At 43.0% G+C, this 23934-nt stretch overlaps 1 protein-coding gene across 2 annotated transcripts in view; it reads left to right on the top strand.

Annotated features, from left to right (window-relative positions):
- ATP5F1A (ATP synthase F1 subunit alpha) overlaps positions 1–23934 on the top strand; it is a 288472-nt gene that overhangs the window by 60821 nt on the left and 203717 nt on the right. For both annotated transcript variants that reach the window (XM_044081922.1, XM_044081915.1), the window contains exon 3: positions 10284–10453. In XM_044081922.1, the coding sequence (XP_043937857.1) occupies positions 10284–10453 (170 nt within the window). The remainder of the gene's footprint in view (positions 1–10283; positions 10454–23934) is intronic.

Here is a 23934-nt window from a genome sequence, read left to right on the forward strand (position 1 = left end):
GTGAGTTGAGCGAGATAGTGACGGACCTTAGGGTTTGGGTTAAGGTAAGTGGATAGTTTAGTGTACTATTTTAGGTGTGTGGTGTGTCTCCCCCCCCCCCCCCCCCCCCATATAATTGCTTCCTCTTTTGGGGCATCTGGGGCAAGAAAAACTGATGTAATGATGACGGCGGCTACATGTTTTATACCCCCGATGTCATGGAAGAAGCGACAGCATCCGACACAGAAATCCGAAGCCTCTGGTATTCAGGCTGGCTGAGGGCTACCTGCAGGCAGATAACCGAAATGTGATGACTGCAACAGTGAATACTCTCCAACATCTACATTTATGTAAGTGTACACAACTGTATTTTTCACAGCTCCCACGCTAAAGGATAACTCTTCCCAAAATGCAGAGACCTTTTCAGATGCACTCTGAGCACCTACAAAGATGCATGGATCCTTAGCAAAATAAAGACTCCCTCCTTTAAGAGAAGGAAAACCAGTCTGGTGGACCCCTGCCATAAAAGCTATACAATAGGAGGAGGAAACTAGTTCAGAAAAAAAGCAAATCCCAAGAAGGAAAGACATCTGCGATCAGTATCGGTAAGAAACTAAGGTCCCTCCTAAAATCATCGAAGGCCAACTTTGAAAGAAAATAGCCCAAGGATTCATAAGATGACCACAAAGCCGCCTGTAGCTATGTTAGGAATCTAAGGTGCAACTCGGATATGCACCGAGCTAGTGCAAAATAGAACAAAATATACTGAAGCTACTGATATTGCCAACATCCTGGCAGATTCAATGCCAACTTCACCCCCCTCTCTCCCCCAAAAGGGCCCACAATACTGGTAAAGTGTAGTGTCCTGGAAATCAGATGCACAGGTGAAAACAGCCCTTTTAAAAGCCAAAAACAGTGTCCGTGGGGCCAGATGGTGTCCCAGGCTGCATTTTGTGCGAACTACAGAACAAATTAACGCCCCACCTAAACGTGCTGTTCCACCTCAGTCTCTCCAAAGGCTACATGCTTATAGAATGGCGCACAGCAACTGTTATTCCACTCCACAAAGGAGGGGTCGCAACAATCAGCCTGACTAGCCTGGTCTGCAAGGCTATGGAGTGCATCATCATGGAACTTACATTGGGGAAACTCCAAACACTTGACCAGACCCAGTTCGGCTTTAAGGACAGATCATGCCTACTAAACTTGGTTGAAATCTTAAACAGTCACTAAGGCCATAGATGAGGGAAAGCTGGTTCACACAGCCTACCTTGATCTTGCCAAGGCTTTCAACACCATTCCCCACTCTGCTTGTGCTGTGCTGACTAGGTCATAAGGCCGAAATATACATATCCACAGCTAGTGGGGTTTGGCTTCATTGGTCTGAAATTATCCATTAAAACGACGAAACAAGTCATGGGCATTCAGAATTGCCAACGAGCTGAAACACCTGATGTTCTTTAGGTTCATTTGCATATATCCCATGTGCCTCTGATACAAGAGATTTGGGACTTCACTCAGTGGAAGTTCTAGCTTTGCTGGAGTTTTCATTTCAGTTTTTACTGAGTTTTTTTTTTTTTTTTTTTGGTATTTCAGTGACCTCACTCATTGTTCCACTCTGGTATTGCAGAAGAACACACCAGCCTGGGCATAAACCCCTATGTCACGAGATGGGTTGCCAACTGGCTTAGACAGAACTCTCACATTAAGAATAGCAGGCTCCAGGTCAGACTCTAAACCAAAGTGGTGTCCTGCAAGACTTGGTCCTTGAACCCCTACTGTTCAGCATATACTTCTCAGAAGTACAGGCAAACACAGGACTATATGGCTAGCCAAGTTCGCAGATGACTGTGAACTGGGAGCTGTAATTGACTCCGGCTGGCACAGGCATCCTCCAAAAGGGTCTTACGGAGACTGATACTTGGTGTCAGTCATGACCTCAAGCTAAATGCCAAAAAATGCATAGTCATCCCGTTTGGGGGAAAAACAAAACGCCCACTAATTACCACATAGGTGGCAGCCCCGTTAATACAGAAGAGGTAATAAGAGATCTGGGGACCCAGATAGTAATCTCTCCTTTGGCAATCATATTGCCAAAGTAGTTGGCCCACATAGAAAGGTTTCCTATCTAATTACTAATTCGCATCTAGAAATAGAGGTTATAGTGCCCCCTCTACTTGTCGCTCATCAGACCCATCATAGAGTTCAATGCCCCATTTGAGATGTACCTCACAAGACTATTCCAACAGCTGGAAAGACCACAGAAATACTTCAAGAGGATTACTGGCCTCAAACATATGTCCTAGGCAGCCTGACTGAAACGACTCCGGCTGTACTCAGTGGCATGTTACTTAGAGGTGATGTCTGCCTGACTTGCAAAGCCATGTCCAACTCGGAATTGATGGACCTGCTCAACCTAAAAAATCCAAGTCACTGCGAGCCACGTGCTCTAGTGAGCTAGACCTCGCCACAACAAATAAATAGAACATGCTGGAGGGATAGATTCCGGTCACAGAGACTCCCCATGCTTTGGAACAAAATTCCTAACTACATTAGGCAGAGCCCCTCACTAACTCTCAGTAACCTTGAGTGGATGGGTAATGGAAAATATGCCCCTGGGATCACTTCATTGGCTCTGCTTGACAGACTCTGTTAATCAATGGGGTGGTGAAAGCACGCACACTCTGGCTAGGCTTATAAATGCCCTCTGGCAGCCTAGTACCTACCTATGAACCTGTAACTGCTTTGTGAAAGTTAAGGTATCCTGAAGCCCCACCGAAAGACTGTTACTTACTCCATGGAATACTAATTTTTGTAACTGAGGCATTCTGTTCTTTTATTGCTTTTTAAGAGCTTGGGCTGGGTTTGTGTATCTAAAGCTTTGGTAGATTTGTAACCTTTGTCTATAGTGAAGTTCCAGGCTGGCATAGCAATTGATGGGTAGGGTGTTTCTGAAGACAACACCATCTTATCAGTGGTTCTGAAGCTGTTTTCTTCCCTTGCGAATACTAGAGACTGGGGGAATGTTTGTGTGTGTATACAACTTCATCAGGGACCATTCTATTGTAACAGCAACCACTCCACCCCCCCAAAGGAATTTTTATGCTGTGGAATAGGTATTCTTAACTTGGAAGCCCTAGAAGGGGTATTCTTAAAAACTTGGAAGCCCTAGAATGTATTCAGTGAGTTCTGACCGTTTCCCTTTACCAGCAGTCTCTAAAGTCCATTTTGTGCTCCTGTTTCCAGTGAGGATGTGAGCAGAGCCCCTTTGTAGGGGGAAGGTTAAGTTAAACAGATAATCAGTTGGCTGTTGAAGGGACCCAGCTACTGGTGATGCGTCAGGGTTATGGTGTCTTTGTACATATAGGTTCTTTACATGTGATTTATAGCTGTAGTCCTGGGCACTTGTGGCTTCGGAGATGTGTGGAGGAATTTATTAAAAGCAGTGGTACAGAGTTTGGCTGCATGCGAAGGAATTTAGATTAAGGAAGGTAAGCTAGCGTGGTGTTTTCTCAATGCTCTATCTCTTAGATTTCTCACATTTGTAGTAAATTAGGTGACACAACAGTAACTGGGGAAGCAGTCTCCAATAAATCAAAGCTAGTCAAAATAGCACAAGTCAAAAGCATTGTGGAAACTTGTCATAGACTGGGAAAGAACGTTTGGTGAATATTTCTTCTAATATGTTCAGCACGGTACAAACAGATTTTGAGTGCAGGTCAAGTGAACTGCAACCAGATGTTCATCGTGTAATACTGCTGCAGTCATCACACTTGGGTTATCCTGCAGTCAGGCGGTCCCGCAGTCGGCCGAATCCCAAAGTCTTGGTCCAGCGTTGGTTGTCGTCACTTCTTCCCTGACGTCAGTGTGACAGGGGGATAAAAGAGGCAGCCAACGCCATTTTCTTCTGTCTTTCTTGCCGCACAGTGCCCGAAGCAGAAGCAGTTCACAAGTGCCGGTCGGCTAGCTCCTGAGATTTTCAAATCGAATTTCAGCCCGAAGTGTTCTCTAAAGCTAAGTACCCCGTTGGGGAAACTTTTTTTTCTTTCCTCAGACCGATGTCAGACAAAGTTAGTTATTGCATTTCTTGTGGGAAGCAAATACCTCATAAAGGATTTTCATTCTTATTTTATTCCTTGCCTAGGCCCAGACCACGACGTCTGTCTATTTTGTGCTAGGTTCAACAAACGTACAATCAAGCGTCGGGCAGATTTTGCCCGACATTATTTTGGCAGAAAATTTAATTATAGCATGTCGTCGGAGCAACTGACATCAGCAATGATTAAAAAATGCAAGGATAAGGACAGGCAACCAAGACCAGATAGAGGCCTCGGCAAGGCCTGCCGCCGGCTCTCCGGTTTTCAGCGAGGTGCATACACAGCCCCTGACTACTGCAGATTTAGAAATTCTGACTGCCTCACAGATTGAATCAGCTGGGCCTCAGGAGCCGGTTCCATCTCTCCCCTCGGACGCCAACCCTGACTGTGATCCGGAGATTTTGGACAGACCTTCGGTTTCTGAAGGTGTCTTCAAACCGACAGCATCTCTATTAAGTCTTATGCTAAACTTAAAGCCCCCTTAAAAGTTAAGAAACCGGGTTCACAGTCCCCCCCCCCCCCCACAGGCCCCTATGCCTAAAAAACAGATGCTTAAGATGGCTGAGGATTTAATTACCCTTATCAGGGGTTCACAACCCCCTCCTGACAAAAGGCCTAGACTGGAGGAAGATTATCCTTCCTCTGACCAGGCATCCATTTCCTCAGCTAACTCTGAGGACCAGGATTATTCCTTCCCTCCTTATGAAGACTCAGATGCTGAAGAGTCCATTCCCTCTGTCTCCCCCCCTGAAGACTACTCTTTTGGGGAAACTTTACACACCATGAGGGAACACTTCCACTGGGAAGGCCAAGATTACTCTGACTCTAAGAAAAGACTCCGTGAGTTTCTTCTCCCACAGCATAGACCCCTTGCATTTCCTGCAGTTTTAGACATTTTGGATGATGTTTACACCGAATCTAGTCTAAACCCAGATTCCTTACCTCCTGCACCAGCTAAACCAGACAGATACTACTGAGTTCCTGATTCTCATAAGTTTCTATATAAAAGCACTGTTGCAGACCCCAAAACCATTTCCCAGGGTCCCAAAGGGGTTAAGGCCTCTACTGCTAAGAATCCACTACCTTTTGAAAGATTCCAGAGCATTAGAAAGATGGGGGAAGAAAGTGTATACGTCTGCCACTTTGGCCATGAGGGCCTTAAACTGCCAATTCCACATGCTAAAATACCAGCAGTACTTTATTACACAGTTAAAGCAGAAAATGATCCCTCAGACAGATCAACCTGATTTCAAAGAGATGCAGGATTTGTTGCATGCAGCAGAACAGGTGGGAAAGCATACCTTAGTGTGGTTTTGATTCATTGGAAGCCTCATGTAGAGCAGCTGTCACAGGATCTGTAATACGTAGACATGCTTGGCTAAAAGTGCAAGCCTTACCAGAACATGTCAAAGCAAAGTTATTGGATGCTCCATTGCAGAAAGATGTTTGGTGTCAAAGCAGAGGAAGTTTTAAAGAAAATGGAAGAAAAGGCAAAATCTATGCAGACAGGTAAAGATTTTTTACAGGTACAACCTTCTCGTTTCAGCAGAAACTGGCCATCAAAAAACTGGTCATTTCCTGCATCAGACAGACCCCAAAGGGGTAGGTACAGATGCCCAAGGGGCAGAGGCCAGCCACAAGGTTCTTTCAGGCCTAGACAATGGCACACAACAACTCAGAGGTGGAGACGAAAGATCTCAACCCTTCAGGAAACAAACACAATGATTTCCCTCTTCGCCTGCCAAGCAAAATTGCCCTGGCAGCACCTTTGGGAGGAAAACTGGCTCTTTTCACAAAATTGGCGCATCATAACAAAGGACAAATGGGTTCTGGATATTATTACCCGAGGCTACAGATTTAATTTTCACACTTTACCACGGATGAGAGGCATGCCAAATCTGCCTCCAAACCAATGGGCAGAGGCACAAACGCAAATTTCAGCTCTCATGGATATGAAAACAATTCAAAAGGTACCTACAAAGTAGCAAGGTCAAGGTTTTTACTCAAGACTATTTCCAAGAAAGGACAAAGCCTGGAGACCCATTTTAGACCTCTCAATTCTAAACACTTACCAGGAGGTACCCAAATTCAAAATGCTCACACTACAGCAGCTTCTTCCCATGCTGGGCAAGGAGTCTTGGCTGATGACGTTGGACCTCAGAGGCATACCTGCATGTCCCAATCAGACAAGATTGCAGAAGATACCTCAGATTTTTGGCAGGTACAACGCATTATCAATTCTCCGCATTGCCCTTTGGCTTATCTACTGCGCCCAGAGTATTTACGAAATGCCTGGCATCAGTAATTGCATACTGCAGACAACGAGGAATACAAATGTATCCATATCTGGACGACTGCCTGATCCAAGTGGACAGCAAGGCCATTCTATTACAGCATCTGGCATTTGTAACAAAGCTGCTAAGTTGCCTAGGGTACACAGTAAACAAAAAGAAGCCAAAGCTAATACCCTCACAAGACATAATATTCCTGGGTGCCAGGTTAAATACAACGGCCCAGATGGCTTATCTCACGCCAGACAAACAACTGACTCAATACTTCAAAAAGATGGCAACTTTTGCCCAGCTCACTGCAAGGAAAATCCTGCAGGCATTGGGGTTCATCGCATCCTTCATTCAACTAATTCCACATGCAAAGCTGCATATGAGGAAATTACAATGGTACCTGAAAAGTCTATGGACTCAACACAGGCACAGCCTCGAAACAAGTATACCTCTCGTTCCCTGCCTTCAAAAAGAGTTCCTATGGTGGGTTCAAGCATGTCAAATAAACAAGTGTCTTCCTTTTGTCTTACCTCCAGCAAACTAAACTGACAACAGATTCTTCAGACTATGCCTGGGGAGCACACATGGCAGGACAGTGCATACAGGGCAAATGGTCCGCAAAACAAATGCATCTACACATCAACCAAAAGGAGATGCAAGCTGTGCAAAATGCACTGACAGCCTTCAAGGACCTTTTGCATCTAGGACAACTACTAAGGACAGACAACACCACAGTTATGTGGTACATGGAACACACTCCTACCCTTTATGCAGACAGGCAGTGACCTTGTGGAGCACAGCATTGACTTTCAAAGTACAACTGCAAGCACAATTCCTGCCAGGAAAGAAACATATTGGCAGACTAATTAAGCAGAAATTTGGCAGATCCTCACGAGTGGAGACTACACCCACAAGTATTTTCAGTGATAACTCAAAGTTGGGGACACCCAGACATAGATCTATTTGCCTCCCCCAACAATTGCCAACTACAGAAATTTTGCGCAAGGACTTGTCATTCCCTAGCCTGGAAAGTGGGTGCCCTGTCATTCAGTTGGACAGCATTGACTGTCTATGCCTTCCCACCACTACCTCTCGACCAAGGTATTACTGAAAGTCAGATCAGAGACACCTCAAATGATCCTCATTGCTCCAGACTGGCCACGTCAGCACTGGTACCCATTACTAAGGACCTTGACTCTCGGCCCTCCATGGATCTTACCTCAATTCCCACTTCTGTTGACTCGGCAAAACTCTCGGATCCTTCACAGTCAGCTCAGGACTTTAAATTTAGCTGCATGGAGAATACCTTGAATCATCAATCAACACTTCTCTCAAAGGACGTCCTGAATGTCATTTTAGAGACCAGGAGGCCCAGCACCAGAAAAACTTACTCAGACAAATGGAAAAGATTTTGTGCATGGAACCAGGCTAAAGGCCAAAATCCTCAAATGCTGCTGTACTTAACTGAGATGCTACACAAAGGCCTTTCTTTCTCATCCATTAAGTTCCATGCTTCAGCCATTTCAGCTCAATATAATACAGATCTTCCCATATTCTCACACCCTTTACTAAGGCAGTTTCTCAGAGGGGCTAAGAATATAAGCCCCCCAAAAACCCCCAACGCCAGCTTGGGGACCTCAACTTCGTTTTAGAAAAATGAACACTGCCTCCTTTCGAACCGGCCTTCTCAGCAGAACTACAATACTTGTCATGGAAAACAGCTCTGTTGCTGGCTATCGCCTCGGCACGCAGGGTCTCAAAACTACAGGCACTTATGGCAGTGGAACCTTTCATCATTTTCCATCAGGACAGTCTCTTTACGAACTAACCCTACCTTTATGCCAAAGATAGTATCCAGTGTGGCTTTGAATCAGACCATTCATTTACCCACCTTTTATCCAAACCCCCAGAATAAAGGAGAAAGACTCCTTCACTCTTTGGACATTCACAGACAGCTACGTTACTATTTGGATAAGACAAAGACCTTCAGAAAAACTGACCAACTCTTTTTATCCTATGCTGCAGGTTCAGAAGGAAAGGCCATTTCAAAACAGACCATCTCCAAATGGATGGCACATTGTATCCGTTTTTGCTACTCGCACCATGGGAAAGCAGTTCCTGTTAATATTGGGTCCCATTCTACCAGGGCTACAGCAACCTCAGCAGCCTTTCTCAGGGGGGATCAGCCAAGGACATTCTGGAGGCAGCTACTTGGAGTTCAGTGCACACCTTTACCAAGCACTACCACCTTCCATTATATTCAAACCAGAGCTGGTTTTGCCACGGCAGTTCTGCAGGGCATCCTAGCTTCACCTAACCCAGTTTAGTACCAGCCACCCTTCCATAGCTTTGGGATTCAACCCAAATGTGAGGACTGCAGCAGTATTCCACAATGAACATAGTACAGTTTTGTAAAAACCATAAATGTAGATGTTGGAGTGTATATACTGCTGCAGTCCAGGTTACTCTCCCACCATCCCCTCTACATACCAGGGTGTTAGTTGTAACTCCATGTACATCAATCTAATGGATGCATGCCTATATGGTGTATTTGCTAACAGCTAGTACTATTGTTTATCTACTAAGGTATTTTGCATAGTTATTTGTATTGCCTTCCTAGTTGGGGGCACCTGACATCTGGGGCAAGAAAAACTGAAGAAAATGGCGTCGGCTGCCTCTTTTTATCCCCTTGTCGCACTGACGTCTGGGAAGAAGCGACTACAACTGACGCTGGACCAAAACTTTGGGATTCTGCCGACTGCGGGACTGCCTGACTGCAGGATAACCCAAGTGTGATGACTGCAGCAGTATATACACACTAACATCTACATTTATGGTGGGTACAAAACTGTACTTTTCCTTTCTGGATTGAATTATTAAACCCCAAGACATTTTGAGTTGAATAGAAGTGATCCAGCAGTAATGGTGCAATACAGACACTAGTCGTGGGCCAGTATCAGCAGCACAGCACCCCCCCCCCCCCAGAATCTTAGCCACCCACATTTTGTGGTGATTTGATGTTTTCCCTCCTACGCAGAAGCAACTGAGGAAGTAGGAGGCTTATTAGAATAATTTTAAGATGGCTTCCCAAATCTTCTAACGATATTGCATGTTGTGTTTTTTGGCATTCATTTTGCATTTTCTGTTGCACATTAACAGAATGTCCAGAGGAAACTATACTCTTCAGAGTGTCTGCATTGTTGTAATTGAGTGTTAGGCCAATGCAGTACTATGCATTTTCTGTAGAGCCTGCTTCTGTTAACTTGAGAGCTGTGCACTAGCATGCCTTTGCAGATTACTAAAAACAAATTCACTTAGACTTCTGAATCAGCCTCTCCACCCCCATTTTGATTTTTATTCAGTTGTACCGTTTACCTAATTTGAATTTTTTTTGTCCCTGTCCTCCCAAACCCACTCTGGTACTTGGTTATAAAAGAATTTTAAGCTTTATTTTTTTCTTTTTTTCTTAAATAGATTAACATAAGCCAAATGAGCTAAAGAAAAGTGCTGAAGTATGGCTGTTATTTTTTTTTTCAGCTGAAACACTAGCTTTTCAGAATTATAGCACCCCATCCTTGTGTTTGGGGAGGTCAAGAGCATTCTTACGTTCTGGATGGGCATAATTCTTGTGGAATGAAAGAGTTTAAAGTATTTGAGTTACACAAGGGAGCTATACCAAGTGTTTTGAATTGGAGTTCAGTGAAAGATGTCTGCAAAAATGTAGTGAGTGACTAACTTTTGATTAAGCTGATGGAAGTTTGGGCACTGCTGGCAAGAGCTCCACTATGCAAGAATCTCTTATGAGGGCGGTATGGTTTGATTTATGCATCTTTGGTCGTGGCGTTAATTTGTTGTTTGATGGCCTGTGTTTGGGATAGATCTTCCTGTATATTTCTGTAAAAGTTTGCATCTGTTTTGTACTAAGGTACTGCAGAAGTGTCCTCTATCCTGGAGGAGCGTATTCTTGGCGCAGATACGTCTGCTGCGCTGGAAGAGACTGGGCGTGTCTTGTCAATTGGGGATGGAATTGCTCGTGTGTATGGCTTAAGGAATGTCCAAGCAGAAGAAATGGTTGAATTTTCATCTGGTTTGAAGGTAAACATTTTTTTTTTTTTTAAAGCACATGAACATTTGTTTCCGATCATATGAACATTTTTCTGAATCTGGTTATTCTTAACATGCCTACAATTGAGAACTCTCTTTGGGGGTAAGCATTTTTCTTCTGTACAACAAAAAAGTGACGAACTGGAGAGCTTAAGCTGAGCAACCAAGGAGGCACTTCTAGTAGTAGGTGGACAAAAGGCATGGGAATTGATCCTCAAGACCTGCAGTAGGTGGATTGAACACTCTAAATTGGCTGTAGGTGTGAGCGAGTGGTACAGATAAACTACTGTGGTAGGGCTAGCACCCGGTCGTGTTAACCTTGGCACGAGATTGTCACTGTTGAAGTGACACACTGACCCCATGTGCAAAACTGGGCAGAAGAGGTTGTGGATGGATGCTTGATCAATGAAGCGCTCGTACAGTTTGGAAAATTACCACTTCAACCAGTGGATGTCATGGGATTGGGGGGTAAGCAATGCATGTGGTATAAACGTGTTGATGCAGGGAGGACAAGTGAACTGGATTACAGTTTTGTGAGAAAAGTGTCCCCCACACACATACACCTTCCTTGGATGGCAACATTGATGCCCATTTTATGTGGTACTCCTCCCAGCTGCCAGTGCATGTTTTTCAGCACTTTTGACTGGCTCTAACATTATCTCTGCTGTGAAACCGTGTGTGTGGTTCTAGTACTTATTTTTGGATTGTTGCTGCTGTTTTGTTTTGGAAAGTTGTTTTACTCTTTGCCCTGTAGAGTTTTTGTAAACCTTGCATTTATTTGAGGAACATTGTATTCTGATGGTGTATTTTAATTTTCTGCTTTAAGATGCAAGATCATGACATCAAGAGCTCATAGTAGTGTAGGCTGGAAAAGCTTGCAAAGACTGACGCAACTTGCTGCTAGGGAAATGTCAGAACATGGGTCCACCCAATGGAGTTACTTGAGGCTCTGGGTCTCGAAGCTTTACGGGGACCTGCGATGTAGAGGCAGAAAGTGGCACTTTAGGGGAGGAGGATGAGGATGACCCTGATGTGCGAGTTTTCAAGACATAACCCTCCTCATAGCATCCAAGGCACCGCTGGTTCTGAAGACTGCAACTTCCCTGGTGATGAGACAGTGGACTCCGACCCAGAGGAAGGAGCCAAGCTCATCTGCGCCGAAGCTCTGAGACTAACAGTCAGAACTGACACACCAACCCCCCCCCCCCCCCCCGAAGCTACCAGTGTGTGTAGTCTCCCAGACTCTTCGAACTGCATTGAAGAAGTCATGGTTGACTGAGCCGACGGCACTGGAACAGGCCTCTGCTCTGAAGGCCTGGCTCTGCTTGGAGGAGTAGTAGTCACAGCAGGTACAATGGTCTTGGGCTCTGAAACTGGTTAGGTTGAAGCTGATAATTTGGCCAGTGGTGGGTTCTCTAAGCCTTTGCACCACTTGGTCTACATCCACATCGGAGAGGGTTCTTGAATGAGTTCAAGGTACCGAAGAAGCCACCGATTGCAGAATTGGTGACCTTGAGGTTTTGGAGACCAGCTCTGAAACACTACCTCTGTGCATGGATCCGAAGACTGCGGTGCTGGCAACCACACCTTTAACAGGCTTGGAGCCGATTACTTGGGCCCAAGCTTTGGAGGACTTCGACCCCTTCGACTTGGAAGTCTGGTCAGCCTTGTCCAAGGACTCCTGAAAATCTGGCTTCAGCAAGCCTCTATCCGCCAGTTTTTTTCATCGCTCCAGTAACACCCTGCTACTAAAGGAATGGCAGCGCAATCCTCGTGGAGATTAACTGGCCCTAAGCGATAAACACCGTTAACATGGGAGTCAGTAATAGACACTTTCTACCTGCATTTCGTGCAGTTTTTAAAACCTGACTTCTGCTTTTCCCTCTGATCAGCCATAACAGTATGCACCAATCAGAAGCAATCCAACAAAAATTATTTAAGCCACACTAACTGTAAATAGCTATAACACACACAGCAAACTCAACACTAACTATAGAACTATCTGTATAAACACTTACCTATCCTTGCTTGTTCAATTTATAGTCAACACTTTCAACACAACTAAGGAACATCCAAAGGCCTAAGAGCAGCCACTCTTAAAGGATGAAAATCTTGTCTGAAGAAAAGGCACGAAAAAAGGCCTGAGCTTAAATTAAGGCCAACTAGCCCAAAAGCGCACTCTATCAAGATAAACTGCAGAAAACCTTTGCTATAATGAAAGAAATCAAGAATACTGGCCCAAGCTCTCCAACTACCTCCGATCTGTTGTGGCAATCTAGATCGGAGGTGACAGAGCATCATGGGGTAGGGACTTGGCCTCGAGCTACTCCAAGATCATGCGCTTGTGAAAGCAGCTGACTCGGAGCCGATGGATCGGCTCTGAACCCATGTGTAAGAATGAAGGCGAGATGAACAACTTACATGGGACATTATGGTAAGTACATAACTTTTTTGCTTTTGATTGCTTGTATTCTGTATTACTTTATTGCTTTCTATTTTGTATACTTTGATTTTTTTTTTTTTTTTTTTTTTTTTTTTTTTTTTTTAACACTGTTTGAATTGCATATCAAAACGTGGAAAGATACCACAGCTGTCATGAGTTTTTTCCCACCTGGTTACTCTTAAAAACAACCGTCTTTCTAGTCGCTTGCCTCTTATGTAAATTTGACCACATATGTCCTTCCTGACCCCTTTCACTGGCGGCTGTATGCAAGTGCAAAATTATCAGTTTGTTTAGTCACTCTGTCAACCATGTACGTTTATTGCCCATCCCACTGTATTCTTTAGAGCCAGAAGATGAAACTGCCTACCACTTCTCAATCTCTCTCCTCTTTCTACTCTACTCTCCTTGAGTAGACATTCTCTAAATCACCCTTGTTAATTAGCCTCTGTTATGAATTTATATAGAACTCTCTATGGTTTATACTTACTTAATAGGACTCTTCATGAATGTTTTACTAAAGTATAACTCCCCTTTCTTGAACTCTAAATAAATGTCCTTACTAATATACATTTTCAACTACTATAATCTAGATTAAACCTTATTTCTGTAGGTATTTTACTAACTACTTACTTGATGTAAATGACTTGTTTGTATTAACTTCAATGTGGAGCTTTTCTCCCCGGGCCTCTGCTGAAAATGGAAATGTATCCAGTTGGACTAGCCCGGTAAACAAATGTAAAATAAATAAAAATAAATAAAATCTATCTTGCTCTTAATAAAATTTAGTGGCTCTCCAGTTAGACAGCTGAAACTTTAATTACCTGTCTTTTTTTTTTTTTTTTTTATCTAACTGTTTGGTGCACACTGCAGTGCTTCTAATATTAACCCATTTGTTCGTCTTGCCTCTAAGCATCTGTTGCAAGACCACAAGTTATTGGAGACCCCACATTCTGTCTCTGGGTGGTCATGTTGGGATTAGCACTTCTGTTTACTCCTGGCGAGAAAAGGAGCACAGGGACCCCCCTCCCCCTGAGACTGCTGATCAGAAAGCCTAATAACTGCTTAAGTGACAGCTTGGAATTTGTGCTTGTATTCTCCTGGTGAGAGAGCAAAGTACATTGATTCCTGACTTTTTTTTTTTTTTGCTTGGACAGCGAGTATCCTTAATGTTCCTGTTCGTCTGGTTGCTATTCAAGAAATCTACCAGGAAAAGGCTGCAGCTAGCCTAAAAGACCCTTGCATCTGGAACACTACTGTGGCTTACCAAACAAGCTGTGGCCTAATTCCTATCCTGGGATTGGTGCTAACATTTTGCTTCTGGTGAAAGAAGCAAAGGAGCATTGTATCCCAGCAGAGTGAAGCTCCGGTGAGTCCAGTACTAATAGCAAAGCAGTAGCCATTCAAGTGACTCACCTCCTCATTCTTGAATTTTTTTTTTTTTTTTTTTTTTTTTTTTTTTATTTTTTCTTTCAAACTTCAAAATAGGATTGGCAAGCACTTTCTGCTGGTTTGGGCTTGTTGGCACATAATGCATTGCAACTGCACTATTCTTAACACCATTGCAAGGTATTCCAGCTGTACTTTTTCCCTCAATAGCATCTGTGTGATCACTTCGTAGTACTCTTAGGCCTTCCACCTTTTACCCTCTTAGGTCTCTGATCTCTTTCCCTCCTTCTCAGATTCTGACAAATGGATGGACAACTTCCTACAGTTTCTCCTGCCAGTTTGATATGAGCATTTCTGAGACAGTGTAGCAACTGCCTCATGTACATGGACATCCCTCTACTACTACCACATAGAAACGTGATTTGAGAGGTGCAGTTTAAGAACCTAGTCTGTTCTCACCCTCAAGCCAGTATATCTGGCACCGAGAAGCTTGTCAACATAAATAACACACCTCAAAAACATATCCAAACGAGACCTCTGCGGCAAAAACACTAACTCCACTCCCCACCACACAGTCCACACACCTGTCTCACAGCCACCAAGGCCTTAACATAAACCTCAAACAGATTACTCCTAGGAGACTCTCTCGTGGAACACACAAATGTGCCCCTCACCAGGCTGGATAAGGAGAGTCACTATTAGTCAGGTGCCAGAATCCACCATATCACCCATGTGCTAAAGTCTGTCTAACAGTGCTGTTATGATTCTGTCAGTCACATTAGCATGAATGACTGAGACCTCTCTCTGGACATGGAGTATCTGGAGGCAGCCATTGTCTCTCCATATTGTCATTGGGAGGTTATGCCTGTCAAATTTGGTAGACTTCTTTTGAGACTGTCACCAAAGCCATGGATGAGAGGAAATCTGCACACTGCCTACCTTGACCTGGCCAAAGCCTTTGATACTATTCCCCACTCGGGTATAATAAACTCAACTAGGCATCAATCTGTATGTTACCAGATGGGTAGCAAACTGAGTCAGTGATACAACCCACCTAGTAAAGTCTTGAGGCATCTGTTTGGGATTTACTTTTCTGAGGTGCAGGCTAAAACCAGTGGGCTGTGACTGACCAAGTTTGCAGATGACTGCAAGTTGGGAGCGGTGATAAATTCCCCCTATTGATGTGGACATCCTCCAAGAGGGTCTCACCCAAACAAATGACTGGTGCCAGAAACATGGCCTCAAATTGGATGCCAAAAAATGCATAATCTCCTTTGGGGAGTGACATCCCTACAAATTATCACATTAATAACTAGGTCCTATACACTCAATTAAGCAGTGAGGGACTTGGGTACCCATGCTGATGGCAGACTTATTTCACCACCATATTGCCTCTGTACAGAAAGCTTTCTGCATGGCCCACCTCATTAGGGTATCTTGTCCAGGGACAAGGAGGTCTTGACATCTTATAAGATCCATTGAGGTACAGTGCCCCTTTCAGCATGTACTTCACAAAGCACATGCAGCAGCTGGAGAGATGAGTGGTTCCTCACCAGGCTACTCCAGGGCCTCCAACTACTACCCTACACAGGCTGAAAACCATGTCCATCTACTGTTTCGTACTGCCTACGCAGAGGCGATATCTGTCTGGCATGCAAAGCAATTGTAGAATCTGTCTTGATGGGACTGCAGCATATCTGCAAGTCAAGCTCCATTAGAGTAACCTACACGTGTGACCTTAACCTGGTCTCTGATATCAGTAGGACTTGTTGGCAGAGATTTTTATCCCAGAGACTGCTCCTTCTGAGACTTTTCCTTTCCACATCAGAATATATCCTTAACAGTTTAAGCACAACTGGATAACTAACTGGATGGGAACAGAAAATGCACCCTTGGGATTCCACCAGTGTCCCTGCTGGACAGGGGCATCTGGTGCTGAGCTGTTAGAACAATGACTAAATTCTTGCCTAGGTTTGTAAGGGTGTCGGGGCCAGTAGCCTAGTAACTTCCTATGATCCTTTGTTCCCCAAGAATCCTGCATGCCTGTCTGAGTAGTAATGGATTAACATTTTTGAGATTAGTAAATGCAGCCACTTTTTCTGTAGGCACATTTGACAATGGGTAGATGATGCAACTGACTTTCAAAAGACTTTCCAGAGGCTTTTCCAGTATTTACTAGTAAATTGTATTGAATCCTTCAGTAATTCAGTTTTGACTTGTATAAAATAAGTCCTGTTGTGTTACTAGTAGAATAATTCATTCCTGTAACTAACTCTTAAAATACAAAATAAGTTTTAATGAGTGCTGAATACTGTTAACAACAAGTAGCTTGAGTGCACACAACTTAAACACGGAAATTGGCAAATGCAGTCTCTGGTCTGCATTGTGTGTGCATACTTGCCTTCTGACATCCGTTTGGGTAGAATGGAAATTTTCAGCTTTTTCTGTGTGTTGCAAAACATGTTCATTGTAAGGATTACTAATGCATTGGTATCCTAGATATCTTGTCACGCAGGAGATGGCAGGACAAAGGGAGAGCAGTCTGCACTGTCTTCATTTCCTGTCACACTGGCATTTGAGAAGTCTTCCAGATAAGTTGTCTCCCTTGGCATTGTTTTTCTGTTCCATTAGTACTGCCCTTTATTTTTTTTTTGTTCTATTAAAGTAGCATTGCTTTAGTTGTATGCTGCTTAGCTAATCTAGTATTTTTTGTAATGTTTTGGTATGTGATTCTACATAGTTTCTACTGTTCCTGGGAGTGATCTTTTAAGATTAATAAATTCGCAAGCAGGCATTGCCCTGTTGAGCACCATAGTCTGGGGAAGGGGTCACAGTCCACTTTGTGCGTTCCTTCCTTAGTGGGATTTAAAGAATTTAAGTACCTTGGAATGACAAAAACGCAGGGAAGCAGGCATAGTGCAGAATGGCTTTATTCGCTTTCCTTCCGTTGCAGCCCTGAGCTTTGTTTCAGTTCAGATTGCAGTGCATAGTGTTTGAGCTGTTTTTCTCAGTCCCTGGAATGTTTCCTTAGTCTAGAGGAGCATTTGAGCAGTATCGGAGTCTACCTCCCATAAGGTACCTTGAGCTGATGGATATAAATATGTCCCACTTTAAGCCTAGCCACCAGTTTTCCCTTTTATACTTGCATAATCTATCCCATTTGGTTAGGGGTTGGCCCGTGTGTGTGTGTGTGTGTGTGTGTGTGTATTATCCTTAAAGTAACTTGCATCGGGTCTATATTAGATGCTTGACCGCTTAAATGTTTGGATCTCTAAAGGTCTACCTTTAAAGATCGAACAGTTAAGCGATCGAAATTTTACAAAAAAAAAAAAAATACACAATAGTAAAAACAAAACTAAAGGGACAAACCCCCCTGCACCTCCCCACTTTAATATAACAACTCCAAGATCGCGCTACAGTGTAGGGATCTACATGGGTTGTTTTTACTATTTCGAGCTTTTAAGTCCATGAGAGCACTGACTAAAACCAGAAGAAACAAATTAACAAAGATGCACAGACTGGCTGAAGAATAAGTCCTTTTACTTCAAATGTGTTAAAAACGATGCAAACATAAAGTGAAAATATCCAAGTAAAGTAAGCGCTTTCGTTTGGCGGTTGCCAAACGTTTTCAAACAGAGCATAATTTCTTAACTAAATACTCTTAGTGATGTAATACATACATTTCCGATTAACTCTTTAAAGAAACAATGTATCCTAAAATAGTATACCAAGTAAACATTTAAATCTTATGGATGAACTAATAACACGTGTCGAACCCCGTAATGCACAATCGCTTATATTAATAATTTACCCAACCTTCAAACCATTCATAAAATTCATACGAATAAAACGTATAAAACCTAAAGTTTTTTGTATACGTAATAAACATAATGAATTTTGTTTAAAAGTTGAATTGTGTTGAAACACTAAATTTACTTTCACAAAAAACCTACAACAAACCAATGCCTAAACAATCTTGCTTACATGTACTTCATTGTCAAACCTATTGTCTGCATATAATGTTGCGTGTATTATTCCACATATGACAAACTGTAAAAAAAAAAAAAAAAAAAAAAAAACTTATATTGTGCTCATTCCTGTTTGGATTACAATTCTAAAAACTTTTCGATATGCACAGATGGGAAGCAGACATATCATTAAACTTACAAAAATACACATTTATTTTTTATTTATTATATTTATTACATTATTACAATTAAATTACAGACCATTTGAACTTTTTAATTTATTATGGTAGTTATGTACATTGTACCTTAAATAGTTTCCTATCAAAAATACTATTGAATTTTAAAATATGTATTACATTTTAAGTTAATATTACACATGTTTACACAACTAATATAAATATTTTTATTAAGTATATTGTATATAATTTACAAGATTAGTAGTGATAACGCTAGGTCTAGGTTTCGCTAGACATACGTTTTTTATTAACATTACATATAGCACACAACTATTGCACTGATGTTCTTCGTGTTTCACTGTTGCAGTCATAACTGTGGGGTGATCCTGCCGGCAGGCAGCCCGAGGTCGGCCAGAATTCCAAAGTCTGGGTCCGGCGTCTGCTGTACCAGCAGGTACCCTGACGTCAGAACGCAGAGGTATAAAGCTGACAGCCGATGCCATCTTCTCCAGTCTTTCTTGCCGTGCGGTGGAAAGCAGCTCGCAAGTTGTTGGTTGGCGGATTCCTGGACAACGTGCTTTGCTTGTCGGTCCGAAGACTTCTTCTCAAGCTAAGTACCCCGTTGGGGAAACTTTTTTCTTGCTCCTCCGATGTCAGAAAAAGTTAATAATTGTATATCGTGCGGAAAACAAATACCTCATAAAGATTTCCACTCTTACTGTCTTCCTTGCTTAGGCCCTGACCACAACGTTTCTTGCTGTCGGTTTTGTGCCAGGTTTAATTCTCGTACTATTAAGCGTAGGTACGATTGGGCCTTGAATTATTTCGGTAGACTGTTCAATTACAGGATGTCGTCTGATACTTTACCGACAACCGGAATTCACAAAAAGCGCAAGGACAAGGATAGGCCTCCGAGGTCCAAACAGGATTCTATGCATCCGGAGCCAGCTTCGGCGGTCATCAGTGAGGCGCTTTTGCAGCCCCTGTCGTCAGCCACTTCAGAACCAATGGCCGATACGGACTCCCATGGGGAGCCAACTAGGCCCAGTATTTTATCTGCTGCAGGACCTTCGGACATCGCTCCTTCAGATGGGTCCGGAACCGCTGTGCAGGTACCGGCTTCTGAAGGTGTTTTCAGGCCGCCTCATATCACTATTACTACAAAGGCAAAGTCTCCTGTTAAGCCAAGGATTTCTTTTCAAGCTTCTTCGGATTCAGCTCCCAAGACCCAAAAGCAATTAAGGATGGCTGAAGATTTGCTTACTATGATTAGGGGTTCTCAACCCCCTCCTGAAAAAAGGCCTAGACAGGATATTCCTTATGATTCCTCTGATCAGGCTTCTGTGTCTTCAGTCTCTTCCTCTGAACAGGATTACTCTTTTCCTCCTTATGAGGATTCTGATGCAGAGGACTCTATTCCCTCTGCTTCTCCCCCTGAAGATTTTTCTTCTGGGGAAACCTTGCATGAGATGAGAGCATTTTCATTGGGAAGGTCAGGATTATTCCGCTTCCAAGAAGAGACTTGGGGAATTTCTCCTTCTCCCACAACACAGACATTTGGCTATTCCTCCTGTTCTTGATATTGTGGATGATGCTTTCTCTGAAGCTAACCTGAATCGTGACTCTTATCCGCCTGCTCCCTCTAAGCCAGATAGATTTTATAGAGTCCCTGATTCCCATCAATTTTTGTTCAAGAACCCTTCTGCAGATCCTGAAACTATTTCTCGGGGTTCCAAGGCTGCTAAGGCCGCTTCAGCTAAAAATCCTATTCCCTCTGAAAAGGATTCTCGTGCCTTGGACAGATGGGGCAAAAAGGTGTATACTTCTGCTACTCTTTCTATTAGGGCTTTAAATTGCCAGTTTCATATGTTAAAGTATCAGCAATTTCTTTTGTCTGTTTTAAAACAAAAACTTTCTACTTTTCCTGCATGTGCAGAGGACAAGGAATTGCAGGATGTATTGCATGCAACTGAACAAGTTAGCAAACATAGTTTACATTGTGGTTTTGATGCCTTGGAGGCTTCTTGTAGGGCCGCAGCCTCTGGTACTGTTATCAGGAGGCATGCTTGGCTTAGAGAGCAGAATTTGCCTGAGCAAGTTGAGGCTAAATTGTTAGATGCCCCTGTTCAGCATGATGTTCTGTTTGGATCTAAAGCTGAGGAGGTTATTAAAGATGGAGGATAAGGCGAAATCTATGCAAACTGTTAAAGATTTCTTACAAGTTCAGCCTCCTAGATTCACTAGAAATTGGCCCTCCAAAAATTGGTCCTTTCCCACGTCTGACAGGCCTCAAAGGGGAAGATATAGACGCTCGGCTCAGGCCTCTTACAGGTCCAGACAATGGACTGCTTCATCCCCTAGAAGGGGAGAAGACAGATCTCAATCACAAAGGAAGCAGACTCAATGACTCTCTCTCTTGGGCTACAGGTCCTCTTTGCCTGGAAGCCCCTCTCGGAGGAAAACTTTCTCTTTTCTACCAAAATTGGACTCTTATTACCCAAGACAAATGGGTTTTTGACGTGATTTTAAGAGGTTACAAATTCCACTTTCACACTCTACCAAGGTCTATGGGTTGGCCGGATCTGCCAAAACATCAATGGTTAGAGGCCTTAAATCAAGTGGACGCTCTATTGGCCATGAGAGCCATAGAACCTGTTTCCTCTCTCACAGATGGGAAAAGGTTTTTACTCAAGACTATTTCTGGTCCCAAGAAAACAAAGCTCATGGAGACCTATTCTGGACCTTTCAGTATTAAACACCTTTCTGGAAATTCCAAAATTCAAGATGCGTACTCTACAACAACTTCTTCCAATGCTCTCCCAGGATGCTTGGATGGTGACATTGGACTTAAAGGAAGCCTACTTACACATTCCCATCAGGCAGGAACGCAGAAAATACCTCAGATTCAAGGCAGGTTCGAGGCACTTTCAATTCTCTGTACTGCCCTTTGGTTTATCTATTGCGCCCAGAGTCTTTACCAAGTGTCTAGCTCCAGTAGTAGCTTACTGCAGACTCCAGGTGATTAAAATTTACCCCTATCTGGACGACTGCCTTATTCAGGCGGACAGCAAAGACCTTTTACTTCATCTGGATTTTGTTCAATGTCTTCTCCTACTACTCGGATTTTCAGTGAACACAAAAAAGTCACATTTGATCCCTTCTCAGCAAATGATTTTTTTGGGAGCTCTTCTAAACACAAGCTTGCATAGGGCCTTCCTCACTCCAGAAAAGCAATTACAGCTGGCCTCAATTTTCAAAACCTTGGCAACTTTACCTCCGCTCACTGCATGGAAATTCCTGCAGGCTTTGGGCTACATGGCTTCTTGCATCCTGTTGATTCCAAATGCAAGGCTTCATATGAGAACTTCTATGGTACCTAAAGAGTGTATGGTCTCAGCATTACCACAGTCTAGACACAATGATTCCACTGATTCCTTGCCTCCAAAAGGAGCTCCTTTGGTGGTCCAGGGCTTGTGCTTTGAACGAAGGGAATCCCTTCCGTCTGCCTCAACCTTCTCAGATCATAACCACGGATGCTTCGAATTATGCTTGGGGAGCTCATTTTCTAGGCATTGGCCAGCAGGGCTCTTGGACAAAGAAGCAACTACTCTGGCACATCAACTTGAAGGAAATGTTGGCAGTCCAAAATGCTCTTCTAGCATTCCAGACTCTCTTGAAACAAGGACCTCTTCTGATTCCTACAGACAATACCACAGTCATGTGGTACATAAACAAGCAAGGGGGCTCTCACTCTTACCCCCTTTGCAGACTAGCCATGAATTTATGGGACACAGCTCTAAATCTGAATCTGCATCTTCAAGCTCAGTTCATTCCAGGAAATCAGAACCTATTAGCAGACAGCCTAAGCAGAAATCTTTTGGATCCTCACGAATGGATGTTGGACCCCAACTTCAGCAGAATAACTGCAGTTTGGGGTTGTCCTCAGATCGGTTTGCACCCATCTCAATCATCGGTTACCTCTCTTTTGCACCAGGTCCTTCCACATAACAGCTTGGAAAGTGGATGCCCTGTCATTCAGCTGGAGGAATCTTTTGGGATATGCCTTCCCTCCTCTTCCTCTTCTGCCTCTGGTGTTACTGAAAATAAAATAGGACAAACCCAAGACTATCATTTTGATAGCTCCAAATTGGCCTCTGCAGTTTTGGTATCCAACTTTAAAACACCTATTCTTGGAACCTCCTTGGATTCTTCCTCTGATCCCTTCTCTTCTGTCCCAGCATCAGGGTCAGGTGCAACACTCTCTCAAATAAAGACTCTTTGCCTAGCAGCTTGGTTCTTCAAGGGCCTTTGATTCCTTCTCTTCCCAAACAAGTTTTGGATGTTCTTTTAGAAGCTAGGCGGCCTAGCACTAGAAAATCTTATGCTTCAAAATGGAAAAGATTTTGTATTTGGATGCAGGATCGAGGTTTTGATCCTCTTTTTGCCTAATATTTTCTCTATTTTACTTTACCTCTCAGACCTTCTGCTTTAAAGGCCTTTCCTTTTCCTCCAAAATTCATGCTTCTGCTATCTCTGCTCATTATAATACTGATCCTCCCATTTTTTCTCACCATCTGGTGAGAGAATTTTTGAGAGGAGCTAAGAATTTAAGACCTCCCAGAACTCCTCCTGTTCCTGCTTGGGATCTTAATTATGTTTTGGAGAAACTTACTTTGCCTCCTTTTGAGCCTGCTTCGGATATCAAGTTCTTATCCTGGAAGACTGCTATCTTATTGCCATGACTTCTGCCAGAAGGGTTTCAGAGTTGCAAGCTCTCATGGCTGTGGGAACCATACATCATCTTCCACCAAGACAGAGTTTCCTTGAGGACAAATCCTACATTTATGCCTAAGGTGATTTCTAAGGTGGCTCTAAATCAGACCATTCGCCTTCCTACCTTCTTTCCAAATCCTCAAAATAAAGGGGAAAGGATCTTGCATTCATTGGACGTACACAGGCAACTACGATTTTACCTGGACAAGACTAAGGATTTCAGAAAATCTAATCAATTGCTCATCTCTTATGCCTCCAGTTCTCTAGGTAAGGCTATTTCTAAACAAACTATTTCCAAATGGATTGCTCATGGAATAAGGTTTTGTTACTCTCACTATGGGAAACGGATTCCAGGTACTGTTAGAAGTCCTCCTACTAGAGCAGCTGCCACTTCAGCAGCTTTTCTCAGAGGAGTAGCTATGGGGTCTCCATGTGGAGGCCTCTATGCAAACATAGTAATGTGTGTATAGGAGAAATTTATTTAATTCTCAAATATTCATTTGTTGTAAAACCTATTTGCGTGTTTTAGATTTATTTTGTGGAATGGAAATTAAGAAAGAATAGATGAAATTTTTAAATTAACTGCTATTTAAAATTTACTGCCACAAAAACAAATTCAATAGCTTATTTGGATGTACTATTAGAAAAAGACTATTACAATAAGAGATGTATATCAAAAATATTTTGAAAAAAGCCTTGCAGTAATAGTTTTTTTCGTTAGAGCAG

The sequence above is a fragment of the Protopterus annectens genome, chromosome 1.part1 (assembly GCF_019279795.1).
Source record: "Protopterus annectens isolate FY-2018-M chromosome 1.part1, PAN1.0, whole genome shotgun sequence".
In the NCBI taxonomy this organism is placed as follows: Eukaryota; Metazoa; Chordata; order Ceratodontiformes; family Protopteridae; genus Protopterus; species Protopterus annectens.